Source organism: Onychostoma macrolepis, chromosome 18, assembly GCF_012432095.1.
Source record: "Onychostoma macrolepis isolate SWU-2019 chromosome 18, ASM1243209v1, whole genome shotgun sequence".
NCBI lineage: Eukaryota > Metazoa > Chordata > Actinopteri > Cypriniformes > Cyprinidae > Onychostoma > Onychostoma macrolepis.
The window spans coordinates 10,380,712-10,393,032 of record NC_081172.1 but is presented as its reverse complement, the minus strand read 5'-3'; the positions used below and the strand labels follow the sequence as shown (position 1 = coordinate 10,393,032).

The following is a 12,321-nucleotide window of genomic DNA, read 5'->3' as shown; positions in this document are numbered from 1 at the left end:
TAAGTTATACCTGAAAGGTAGCATCAGTTCCCATTCTAGTTCATCTCAGTGCCAGTATTCTGCTCAGATGAACAGAATGACAGGTTTATGTGTACACAGTGAGTAATATGACCAAAATATGACCTCTGTGCACTCATTTTTGTTTTCATCTGCAAACATATGGTAGGATTAGGCTATATAACAACAGAACATCCAAAGTCTCCTTAAACGCACTGAGAAAATATGCAAAACACAATAAAAGTTTCAGAAAAAGTTTAAATACCCAGAAAACCCCACCAGAAAAGATTCAAGCCTCATAAAAACAGTTACTACCACCAGCACTGAAAGGGTTAAGTGCTGTGACATTTTTCAATTGCAGATGTAGCTTGTCAGAGCCTTGAGGCATATCTTCACACCCAGTGAGTGTTGCACTACAAAGCACAGAGTGTCTCAGGTGACAGTCGCACACAGAGGGAGAGAGACAGCAAGACTGTAGGGAGAAAAATAACAGAGGTCTACTCTGCACCCGTAAGGTGAGTGGTTAAAATCTTTAAAACAAAGTTTACTAACCCCTTGGCTGTTTGGTTACCACATAAGTGCTGTAACCTGTGGCCTCTTTTCAAGCATGTGCTGCAGGTCTGAACCTGTTGTGGGATCTTGCCTCATTCCACACTACTTTTCTTGAGTCTTAATCCACATATTTTTTCTCTTTCTTACATTGTTTACATATCTCCTATTGTAAAATGGATTGACCTTTAAAACTGAAGGATTAAAGAGGGTACAGTTTTATCAGGGGTGGTGGCATGTTTTGAATGTTCAGGCATTTCCTTATTCAGAACTGCTGAACTGTGTTCTTGTAGATAAGGTAAGTTGACAACTAACAACATTCTAGCATTTAACGGGAGCTGTTTTAAACCAGTAAAATGCTGTAAAAGAAGTGCTCAGGATATTCAGTTAACACACTAGGAAATAGCAATTTCCTTATGTGTTTTGCTTTTGTATCTGACGTTACAGTAATAGTGTCTGATTGTTAGTACTTACGAATTTCCTTTTCCTGTTTCTGTCATCAACTCACTGAGAGGTAAACAGCCCGTTTTAATGTAGCATTCTTATAAAATAACAACACATACATTCATCGTGGTGTTTTTACTGTGGAGTCTTTCAAGAATATTCCTGCAATGCATTTTAAGAACATGGCATTTGCCTCTGTCTCTCAGGTGGAAGTTTCATAGATTGTGCTGCATCTACTACGTTGCGCAAAATGAGCAGAAAAGGAACTCCTCTACCCAAGCAACAATCAACGCCCAGCTTAGGGAGGGGTAAGTTTGGCATAGTATATGATAATATTGTATATGAACACTACATGTTACCTTAAAAATATGCCACTTTTGTCTTTGTAAAAGACCAGTGTGCAGGTCCACTGGAACAAACTCCTAAAAAGGTGGCCTGCAGACATATTGTCTGGGGTTGTCACTCGGTCAAAGTAGTTAAAAGCATAGCATGACAAGGTGTCCGTAACATTCTTTGCAAGCATGTCATAAAGTGCTCTATCAAAAGAGTTTCTATAAATAACCTATTTGCAATGAAGCACTTCCCTCGTGCCAAGTGTCGATGACTTGTGCAAGCCTCAATGACTTTAACTGTTAAATAGCTTTAAATGAAGTTTAATTACACTAATGACATGCATAAAATTTGAGTAAGTTAATTATTTGCTTTTCAATATGGCTTGACTGTAATTTAATGGTTTGCAAGAAGCATACTGCGAATGTATGACAATAAGTGGGCTGGACTTGTATGTTAAAATGAAAGCAAGCCTCTATCGTCTTTGAGGTAGTAAAGAAAGTAAGTTAATCCTTCAGACAAAGAGAAATGTGAGGTAAGGGGAGGGGGCATAGGCTCAGTAGGATGGGCAGGTATGGAGTCAGCGCTGCGCTGCAGGGCGGAGTTCAGCTTCTCCCAATTGTTTCCCTACAAATGAGGAAAGGTCGGAGGAGATACGGTGTTAATAGGCACAAATAAAAAGAGCTATTCTGTCTGTCACCCTCTATACTCTCTCCGAGACAACTCTGTGGTAGCCTGACCTTCTCAAAGCGCAGGTAAATAAATGCTCTCACTGGAGTTTCTCCGAATTGGTGTGTTTTGAGAATGTTTTGTTCTTTTACTTTAAGCCTTGTGTTCTTCCATGCTCATTTCAAGGTCTAGCAAAACCAGGTGAGTGTAACTTCAGTCACGGTGCTGTATGAATACTGATTATGACGTTACGGGATGCTGTTTGGAACAGAGTATTCCTCTGGGTTGTGTGCGTGTCAGCTTGTGCTTTCCAGAAGCTTGCTAATAATACTGCACTTACAGTATACCGGTGGTGTATGAGTTGTGTTGACTTGAAAAATGAGTAACCTGTGATTCTGGTTACCTGTGCAGGGTAGGGCATAGTTGGCGTGGGTTGGTTTAAAATCAGGTTCAGCTGTCATGCATGACAAGCTGCTAAGGTTGAGCTTGGGATTGTAAACATGGCTCTTAGTGCCATGCAGTGTATATTGCATGTTAAGCCATTGCATATGCAGCCTTCCTTTAAAGGTTGAGTAATGTTTCTGGAACATGAGTGAGCCAGGGCCAAGACAATGTTATTCCCTTATAAAAACATAGCGGCTGGGAAATTACCCTGACAGCTTGCAAGCTCCAGAACCTGCCAGCATTTAGAAGAGTCTCAGGTTCAGCTCGCAGCTTGTTGTGACGTGCAGCCAAGCTCTCTGCTGACACAATGCTGTCAGATGCTTTAAATAGGGGGGAGCGGGATACTCAAGACTGGAGATGTCTGAAGACCTAGAAGTGAAGACCGCAGTTAGAAAGTAGCAGGAAAATAGAGAGTCCAAACACAGAGATCCAGTAAAACCATGGCAAAAATAAGTGCTGAAGGTAAGAGAAAGTGTATATTGCAGCATTTGGTGCAAAAGGGTTGCTCAAGCAGAATAATAGGGGTCAGGAACATTCAAAAGATTGGACATTGGAAGGGTCAAACGGAAGTAACTGTGGCAAGCTTTTCTTCAATAGAAAGGTGACGTGTTGGTTGCACATGTTAAACAATAGCTCAACAATAGCACAATTCTTCTGACAGAATGGGTATTTTCAATGGGTTAAATGTGGGTTGAAAAATAATGAGTGATTGTCGAAAGAATTGTTTACTATGATATATATTTTTAATTTTAATATATTATTATTTAATATTAACATTTTAATATTGTATATAATTTTATTTGTCATATAATATATTTTTATATTAATAATATTAGATTTATTTTATATATATATATATATATATATATATATATAGTTGATTTTTAATCTACTCTATTCTGATTGATATATAAGTAATAAGTAATATATATGATTTTTACTGTAAGACATGCTCACCTACTCTCTCTCTATATATAGATAAAATAATATATATATGATAAAATATTATCTACGTAATATATTTGATTTTTACAGTAAGATATGTTCTCTCTTTTTCTCTCACTCGGATTGATTTTTACTGAGATATGTTAAGAGGGGTTTACTTCCATGCGTATGGCTTAGCTGTTCTAAAAGTGCGGTGAAAGTGATGTCTGGTATGGTTTCCTAGATGGGCAGGGCTGGGAGTAGCTTGGAATCATCTATCATACAGGCTTGTCACGCTTCTATATCGAAGGCTTACAGACTGTTGACAGTGCAATATCCAGTTACATGTCAACACAGGTGGAAGTCAACAAACTTGCATTTGACTTCATAACCCCATCTGCCATTAAAAACTGATTATAGGGATGGACCTGACCTACATTCCTGTGCTTTATAAGCATAGAGTCTCCTTTAAGCAGACGTAATCTCTGATGTAATGTGGGAAATAGAAAGGTGGCCAAGACGTGGGAACTGATATGAAACTACAATCTACTGGACAGGATGTAAATGAGGTTATGACTGATAGCACAGGGAGTCTGTGTGTGAATGGAGGAAGTGTGGTTTGTCTGGTGAGAGTAACTGTCACTCTCTTCTTACTTGTGATACAGAGCATGTAAGTCAAAGAAAAAAAAAGCAGCAGACAATGCCTAAAAATAATTTAAATATATAATTTATCCAATATTAAAGCCTCTCACATGACAGGGGTTTTCATACTTTTTGATGACCAAAATATGATGATCCCTTTCATAAAATAAAATGGTAGATATATAATTTAATTTAAAAAAAAAATTTATATTGTGTGAGGAAAATATTATGCGTCATATTACTAAGACAACATGTTGTTTTTACTCGCTATATAAATCTGTAAAAAAAAAACAAAAACAGATTTATTCTAATTTTTTTAAATATTATTTTGTTACTGTTTACAACTAAGGCTATCAATTGAATAGCAATTATTGTGTTAAATATTATTTATTTAGTTATTTCCATATTTTGAAATCAGAATGAAACCATAATATTTTTAAGCAACTGTTAAAAATATTGCATAAAATATTTAATTTATATCTTATGTTATCATTTTAACTTTGACAACCCAGATGCATGCGTGAAAACCCCTGTACGACATTTTCTTGCCTTTTGCGTGCCTTTTCTGACAGTGTTGCATTTAAAACCTAACCACAAAGTTACACGTTGTAAATGTGCTGCATAAACTTCTGCTTCACAGTGTTGCTCGTTCAATACTTGTGATATATGAAAGAACAATGATACAATATTTGACACGCTCTTGATGATCTTCCTCACTTAGAGCACAAACAGGATTTCTCATGATTATCCTCAAACAACTTTTGATTGCCTGCCAAGTAAATAAAGGTGCATGCCGTGCTCGCCATGCTTGCCATGCACAGTTTGCTGCCAGAGGACACAACAACAACTGGTCTGACACTTTGGGAATCTAGTGACTGACCTCAGGACAGGGACTTAGTTAACCTCACAGATACCCGACTAAGACCAAGGCACAAGATGCAGAGTGAAACCTGAACTGTGTGGACAGATACTTGAGGACATGTTTATAACCATGATTTGTGCAGTTGCAAAAATGCCATGGCTTACACATACACATAAATATTTCATTGCCACTTTAAATTAAGTTCATTTTACCACCTTGAATAATGGTTTTAAAATATGGCAAAATACAGCAATTAATTTCTTATCCAAAATTTTACAAATTATACTATTAGTGTTATGTCGTTAATTTCGGTTAGTCTCGGTTGTCAAGTTTTGGCAACATGTTAGTAACTCCGCTCATTATGGTTATTCGCATAACACAAACACACAGTACACTTTCACTTAGTCTCATTTGACCATGGTAAGGGATTTTGTGGAATAGATACAGGCTTGTTATTGGAGACTGAGAAGCTGATGAAAATGGTAACACCCAAAGTATTCTCTGAAAATTTTGAACAAATGTACACAATGTACAATACAAGCTGTTCCTAGAACCTGATCATTAACATGAACTAATAATAGAAAGAACCAACATTCTTGGCGTTTATCTTTTTATTTAACTCCACTCCTTGCAGAAATGCCGCGTCAGTTCACGAAGATCTCTCTCCACGAGGTGGATGAGAGAGTGCGACTCTTGGCTGAGAAGGTGTACGCTTCGGCTCTGAAGGAAGAAGACAATAAAAACACCTTGTCAATGTTCACCGTCCCTGAGGACTGTCCCATTGGCTTGCATCAGGCCAAGGAATGGGAGCTACGCAAAGAGATAGAGGAGCAGAAGTCAGAGGAATCAGTCAAGAGGTCAGTAAACTCAAATATTGTACAGGACGCAGAACTAATCAGTAATTTGCATTAATGTGATATTGAAAATGCATTTATTATGCTGTATGCCCCATTTTAGGAAACAGAGTTTCAAGCTGATGCGATCCCAGTCAATTTCCTTGCAAATCCCAGTTACTTCAGAATGGGCAATGTCTATGATTTCACCCCTGCTGACCCCGTCCTCACCTACAGGCCCCCTGACAATCAATATCCCAGAATTCCAGAGGGTCACCATCAGTGGAGACTACTGTGCAGGGGTAGGAGGCAAATTATTTTGTATATACATACACTTTAAATATATATATTAAATATAACGGTATATAATAATATATAAAATAATGTGTATGATCTATATAATAATGCATATATCTATTTATATTTACACACACACACAGTAATATAAGGGGCAGTTTAAGAAAGTGAATAAACAGGGCTGGGCATTTAATTTGAGCCAAACACATATGAATTGGTGAGGCTAAAAAGAGTACAAGCAAGTGGCACCAGTTCAGTTATGATTTGCATTAACAGTTAAGGTGTGTTTTCAAAGTCAAATACCTTGAAAATACGGTGGTAGATTAGTGGACTAATTTATGAAAGTAAGCCTTATGAGTGTGTGTCCATGATAAAATAATTACTGTTTGGATATTCATATTATTTTGGAGCATGAACAGACTATTTTGTATGTGTCCACACATCTGTTACTTTTAAAAGTACATTAGCAGATAGATACCATCAAAGCTAACAATATATGGACTATAAGTCACAAAACTAAACTTCTAACTAATATTACAGAGGTATATATAACGCATTAACTTGATCAAAATTGACTTCTGAACTTCTTCAAACAATCCTGAAAAAAATTTATTATGGGTTTCACAAAACTGTTTTCAATATTAATAATAGGAAATGTTTTTTAAGCATCAAAAAGGAAAATTCAGCTTTGCCATCACAGTAATTATTTACATTTCAAGAATATTAAAATAGAAAAGTTATTTTAAATTCTAATTTAAATAACAATATATTTCAATATTACAGCATAAGAGACTTAATGTAAAAACATTTGAAAAAATCTTACCAACCCTAAACTTTTGAACTGTAGTGTATATGATCATCTATGATCACTTCTGACAGATAACAGTCGAGGACTATGAGCAAGCAGCAAAAACCCTGCTGACAGCACTCTTCATCAGAGAAAAATATTCTCGGCTGGCATATCACCGCTTTCCCAGGACAACAGCCAAGTTTCTAAGGAGTGCCAATAATGAGAAATGGAGTGAGGAGGAAGAGGTGCTGCCAGGTATGTCATGGTCGGCAACAGTGAATGCGGCAATAATGCACAATTAACTATTAAAAGACCTATAATGATAACAGTGGAATTTACAAATTCTTAATATTCTGTCTCAAAAACTGTAGGCCGTTTAATAAGTTTGGGAAATTGATACTATAAACTACCGGTCATGTTTCTATTTATGGCAGGACATAAATATGACATTAGTATTCATCAGATCTAAAAGTTGCCTTTATGCTTTATTTTCATGGCAACAGATATCTGCCCTGCTCCAAGTGAGGGTGAAGATCCTTACAGTATGGAAGACCTTCCACAGAATCTGAATTACTCCCTGAGGATGAAAGATGGAATCATATACGTCTATGATAATGAAGATGCCCTAAAACAGGATCAGCCACGGAGCTTACCATATCCTGACTTGGAAACCTTTGCTATTGACATGAGCCACGTCCTTGCCATGATTGCAGATGGACCAACGTGAGTTTCGTCATGTCATACTTCAAAACCTCAAACCCTAACTTAAAGGAACAGTTCACCCAGAAATGAAAATTTGAAAATGTGCTCACACTCAGGCCATCCAAGACATAGATGAGTTTGTTTCTTCATCAGAACGGATTTGGAGAAATTTAGCATTACATCACATGCTGACCAGTGGATCCTCTGCAGTGAATGGGTGCCGTCACAATGAGGGTCCAAACTGCTGATAAAAACACAATAATCTACATGACTCCAGTCCATCAATTAACGTCTTGTGAAGCCAAAGCTACATGTTTATAAAAACAAATCCATCATTAAGGCGTTTTAACTTTAAACCATTGCTTCTGGCCAAAATTCAAACAACTGCTATAGTCCATAATCTATAATACTGCGTTCATCTGTTCTGATAAAGAAACAAACTCATCTACATCTTGGATGGCCCGAGGGGGAGTACATTTTCAAAACTGATAACACTGCATTCACCTGTTACTAAATAATAAACAGGATAGGTGATAGTCAAAAAAACAGGAAATACATTATTTAGACATTTTCTCTTTTATAGGAAGACATATTGTCACAGAAGGCTTAACTTCCTGATGTCCAAGTTCCATCTACATGAAATGCTGAATGAGATGGCCGAGTTAAAGGAACTGAAAAGCGTTCCTCACAGAGACTTCTACAATGTCAGAAAGGTATTTATTTATTGGTATTTACACTAATGTTAACACTACTTCCTGTATAATGCTCCTTTTCTAAATATACATATTTGTGAATATTCAGGTTGATACGCACATTCACGCAGCTGCCTGCATGAACCAGAAGCATCTACTGAAGTTCATCAAGGACACATATAAGATGGAAGCAGACCGGGTGGTGCTGGAGAAGGGCGGAAAGAAGTTCACCCTCAAACAGGTGTTTGACACTCTGAAAATGGACCCATATGATCTCACAGTAGACTCATTGGATGTACACGCGGTGCGTATTTCACATGAATTAATTTGTCTGCATTTTTAAGCAAAATAGACCTGTAATTAAGAAATTGCATTATTGTTTGTTACAGGGCAGACAAACGTTTCATCGCTTTGATAAATTCAATTCCAAATACAACCCAGTAGGTGCTAGTGAGCTCAGAGATATCTATATCAAAAGCGATAACTACATCAATGGAGAATATTTTGCACGTCTCATCAAGGTAAGACTCATCAACTCACGTGCTGATTTAGCAACTAATACATAAGCTAAAATAAACTATAATTGCCAGAGCATCCCAATTATTTTTTAAGCAGGAATCAATCAAATTGTTATTGTTCTACACAGGAGGTTGCTCATGACCTTGAGGAGAGTAAATATCAGCATGCAGAACCCCGTCTCTCAATTTACGGCCGAGCCCCTGAAGAGTGGGACAACCTGTCCAAATGGTTTATCAAGCAAAAGTTGCACTCCCCTAACATGAGATGGATCATACAGGTGCCCAGGATCTAGTAAGTCCTCCTCAAACGTAACTTAACATACCAATTTAAAATAAAAATTTGTAATTGTAATATAAAAATAAAAATAATAATATATATATATATATATATATATATATATATATACACACATACATATATATATATATACATATTCAAAAATATTTAATTATTGTATTTGTACATTAATTTACATTTAATAATTAATATTTAATACTTATTTTGAAATATGTAAGAAATACACTCACATGCATATATATATATATATATTTACGCAAACACAAAAGTCTTAATTCTTAAATATAACGAAAAAATGTAAAATAACGAAAAATGAAATAATGAAAATTATATATGAATAAAAATACATACATATCTCATATATTTCATTTTAGTACGGCTTCCTAAATTCAAATTGCGTACTTTGTTTTTAGTGACATTTTCAGATCAAAGAAGATTGTTCCCAACTTCGCCAAGATGCTAGAGAACATCTTCCTTCCACTGTTTCAGGCCACCGTTAATCCTCAGAAACACAAAGAAACGTATGTCTTCCTGAAACATGTAAGTGCTTCATCACAGCTGGCAAGACCAGTCAGAGCAGATTCATGCCACATTAGAACATTTAGTAACCAACAGGGCAATTAACAGCTTTAACACAAAACAGTCATTTTACTAGGGGAACAAGCTTTCATGCCAAATCCCTTCTGAACAATTAAACGATTCTCAGAGAACTATGACTTCATGTACAATTGTCACGCACAATAAAATCACAAAAACAAACAACAGAAAACATGGATTACGCCCAAATCAGTAATGTACTCAATGTGTGGTTGATATGTCACACATGTTGATGTCTCTATATTTGAACAGCCCGGTCAGTCTTTATATAAAACACGAGCCTTGAAGAAAATAAGGGCAAAACGTGGCCGTGGATAGATTTCAGCAAAGCTTTGGATGTTTTTCTACAGGTGACAGGGTTTGACAGCGTGGATGATGAGTCCAAACACAGTGATCACATTTTCACCTATAAGAGTCCAAAACCTGAGGAGTGGACCATGGAGGAAAACCCACCATACACTTACTACCTCTTTCACATGTATGCCAACATCATGGTCCTCAACAACCTTCGAAAGTAAGTCGCTATAAAGATCAAGCTGATTTCAGCATTCAAATCCATTGTCATCACAGAACAAATTAATAAGCAAGCTATCCCCCTCAAATTTAGCCAAAAGCTTTGTAACTGAAGTTTTTTTTTTTTTTTTAGGGAACGTGGTCTCAATACCTACCAGTTCCGTCCTCACTGCGGCGAGGCAGGATCCATCACCCATCTGGTGTCAGCCTTCCTCACAGCTGACAACATCTCTCACGGACTCAACCTGAAGAAGGTCAGTCTCAAAGACGGACTGTCTGTGTACACATCAAACAACAAACAAGTCTTGACAAACAGTTTTAATGTAGTCTTTTCTTGTCCAATTTCTCAATACAGAGTCCTGTTCTGCAGTACCTGTATTATTTGGCCCAGGTGCCCATTGCCATGTCTCCACTCAGCAATAACAGCCTGTTCCTGGAGTATTCCAAGAATCCCCTCAGGGAGTTCCTGCAAAAGGGCCTGTGTGTGTCTCTCTCCACAGATGACCCGTTACAGTTCCACTACACAAAGGTCAGGGAGAGCAGTTTACTGGGAATCAAACACTTCTGACACTAAATGAGTTCATTATTAATCTACTTCTGAGTGCAGTCAGGTGATGTAATTTTATGTTGTTTATGTACCTGCAGGAGGCCTTGATGGAGGAGTATGCCATTGCAGCACAACTGTGGAAACTGAGCACGTGCGATGTGTGTGAGATCGCCAGAAATAGTGTGCTTCAGAGCGGTCTGTCTCATCAGGTACTCTCTCTGTCCTACTATATAAAGCAGGGGGTTTTAATCTTTTAAATAACTTGATGCCATATAGTTTTATCATATCGTGGGTTCAGATTTACAAATAATTTCAGCTTGTAACACTGAGGAAAATCCAATGGAAGTAAATGGGGTGAATTTAAAAAAAAAAATATGAGGCTTAATTAATAAAAAGTTAATAAAAGCACTTACATTTATTCTTTAATTTTAAACTTATTTCTTGATCTGTAAAGCAGTCTAAATTTTTACAGTCATTTTAGACTTCATGGCATGGGTATTTATGACAATTTAGAGTTTATGGTAATGGTAACAAAGCTGTAAAAATTAATACAACTTTACACAGAGCAGAAAAATCATGTTAACATGCATATTGTTTTGTGGCTATACAATTGAAGCAGTGAGTATTTTGACATTTATGAATTGGTCCTATTCACATCAACTGTAACCCAGATTGTTGCTATTTTAAAATGTTTAACGATATATGCCACAAATGCTATTGAGTTACTTAACCCAGAATATTTCCTAAAGAAAAATCCTTCAGTGCTACTATTAAACACATTCCAACACTAAATCGAACATCCATACACTACAGCCCTTTCATACACAGAAAAGGCTGAATGGTTTTCTTGCTTAACCTGACATTTAAATTTCCCTTGCAGGAGAAGAAACACTTCCTGGGTGAGAATTATCTACAGGATGGACCAGAGGGAAATGACATCCGTAAGACAAATGTGGCACAGATCCGTATGGCCTATCGACATGAGACCTTGTGCAATGAGCTCAGCTTCCTAGTGGATGCTGTCAAGTCACAAGCAGTGGCTGAAAACGTCTCGTAAACATGGCAGGGTGACAGATAGGCTAGAACACGGGCCCATATCAGTGGACCATACATTAGCATAAAACCTTATCTTGCTACAGGTGATGCACCAAACAGCCATGGAAATACATCATTCTGGTAGCAAGTCATGGAGACATGCATCTTGGTGCCTTATGATGGACATAGCCTTTCCCATAGCGCCTAATGGGATGGATATGTCCATTATATATCTCAAATATGTTTTTAAAAAATGGGACGTTTTGATAAAACGTTCCTGTGTTTTACATGCTTTCTGAAAATGATGCTTTGAGGGAGCATACATTTGTAACTTTTTCTAATGAGGAAATCTTTGGGTTTGTGACTTGAACAATGTGTTCTTTTGTTCAGATAAACGTTTTATGCAATAGAGACTGGAAGAAAAATTTGCCTTGATAAACTAGTTTGTTTGCAACCTGAGATTTTGGGGCTGTTATACTGTCGGGCATCCTATGGGGTGGCGTTTTATCTTTTGTCACAAAATATTGTGTACTGGAACTTGCACATTTTGTACACAAACAGAGATGGTTAAGCTGTTTTGTTAAGGAACAGTGGCTTTTGAAAACATGCCTGGGTGCTGAATATGTTCAGCAATATTT

The 12,321-nt window shown here is 37.0% G+C and overlaps 1 protein-coding gene across 5 annotated transcripts; it reads left to right on the top strand.

The window, feature by feature from the left end:
* The first annotated feature begins 365 nt into the window (after window positions 1–365).
* On the top strand, window positions 366–12,304 carry ampd3b (adenosine monophosphate deaminase 3b). 5 transcript variants are annotated; one of them, XM_058751399.1, is made up of 16 exons: window positions 366–512; window positions 1,197–1,298; window positions 5,496–5,718; window positions 5,819–5,996; window positions 6,871–7,036; window positions 7,285–7,504; window positions 8,067–8,196; window positions 8,285–8,479; window positions 8,565–8,696; window positions 8,822–8,985; window positions 9,405–9,531; window positions 9,939–10,102; window positions 10,235–10,355; window positions 10,457–10,630; window positions 10,747–10,857; window positions 11,529–12,304. In XM_058751399.1, exons 2-16 carry the CDS (start codon window positions 1,241–1,243, stop codon window positions 11,703–11,705), a joined length of 2,340 nt encoding a protein of 779 aa, XP_058607382.1. In that variant the 5' UTR covers window positions 366–512; window positions 1,197–1,240; the 3' UTR covers window positions 11,706–12,304. The 5 variants fall into 5 exon arrangements, with proteins under 5 accessions (XP_058607382.1, XP_058607384.1, XP_058607385.1 ...); XM_058751401.1 differs by lacking the exon at window positions 366–512 and adding an exon at window positions 577–844; XM_058751402.1 differs by lacking the exon at window positions 366–512 and adding an exon at window positions 874–1,060.
* Window positions 12,305–12,321: the final 17 nt, after the last annotated feature.

What these genes read in the sequence shown, in the direction of transcription:
- ampd3b (XM_058751399.1), top strand. Translation starts at nt 1,241, where the DNA reads ATGAGCAGAAAAGGAACTCCTCTACCCAAGCAACAATCAACGCCCAGC. An exon ending in ATGATTGCAGATGGACCAAC is followed by an intron (nt 7,505 to 8,066) that starts GTGAGTTTCGTC and finishes TCTCTTTTATAG; the next exon opens with GAAGACATATTGTCACAGAA. An exon ending in GTCCTCAACAACCTTCGAAA is followed by an intron (nt 10,103 to 10,234) that starts GTAAGTCGCTAT and finishes TTTTTTTTTTAG; the next exon opens with GGAACGTGGTCTCAATACCT.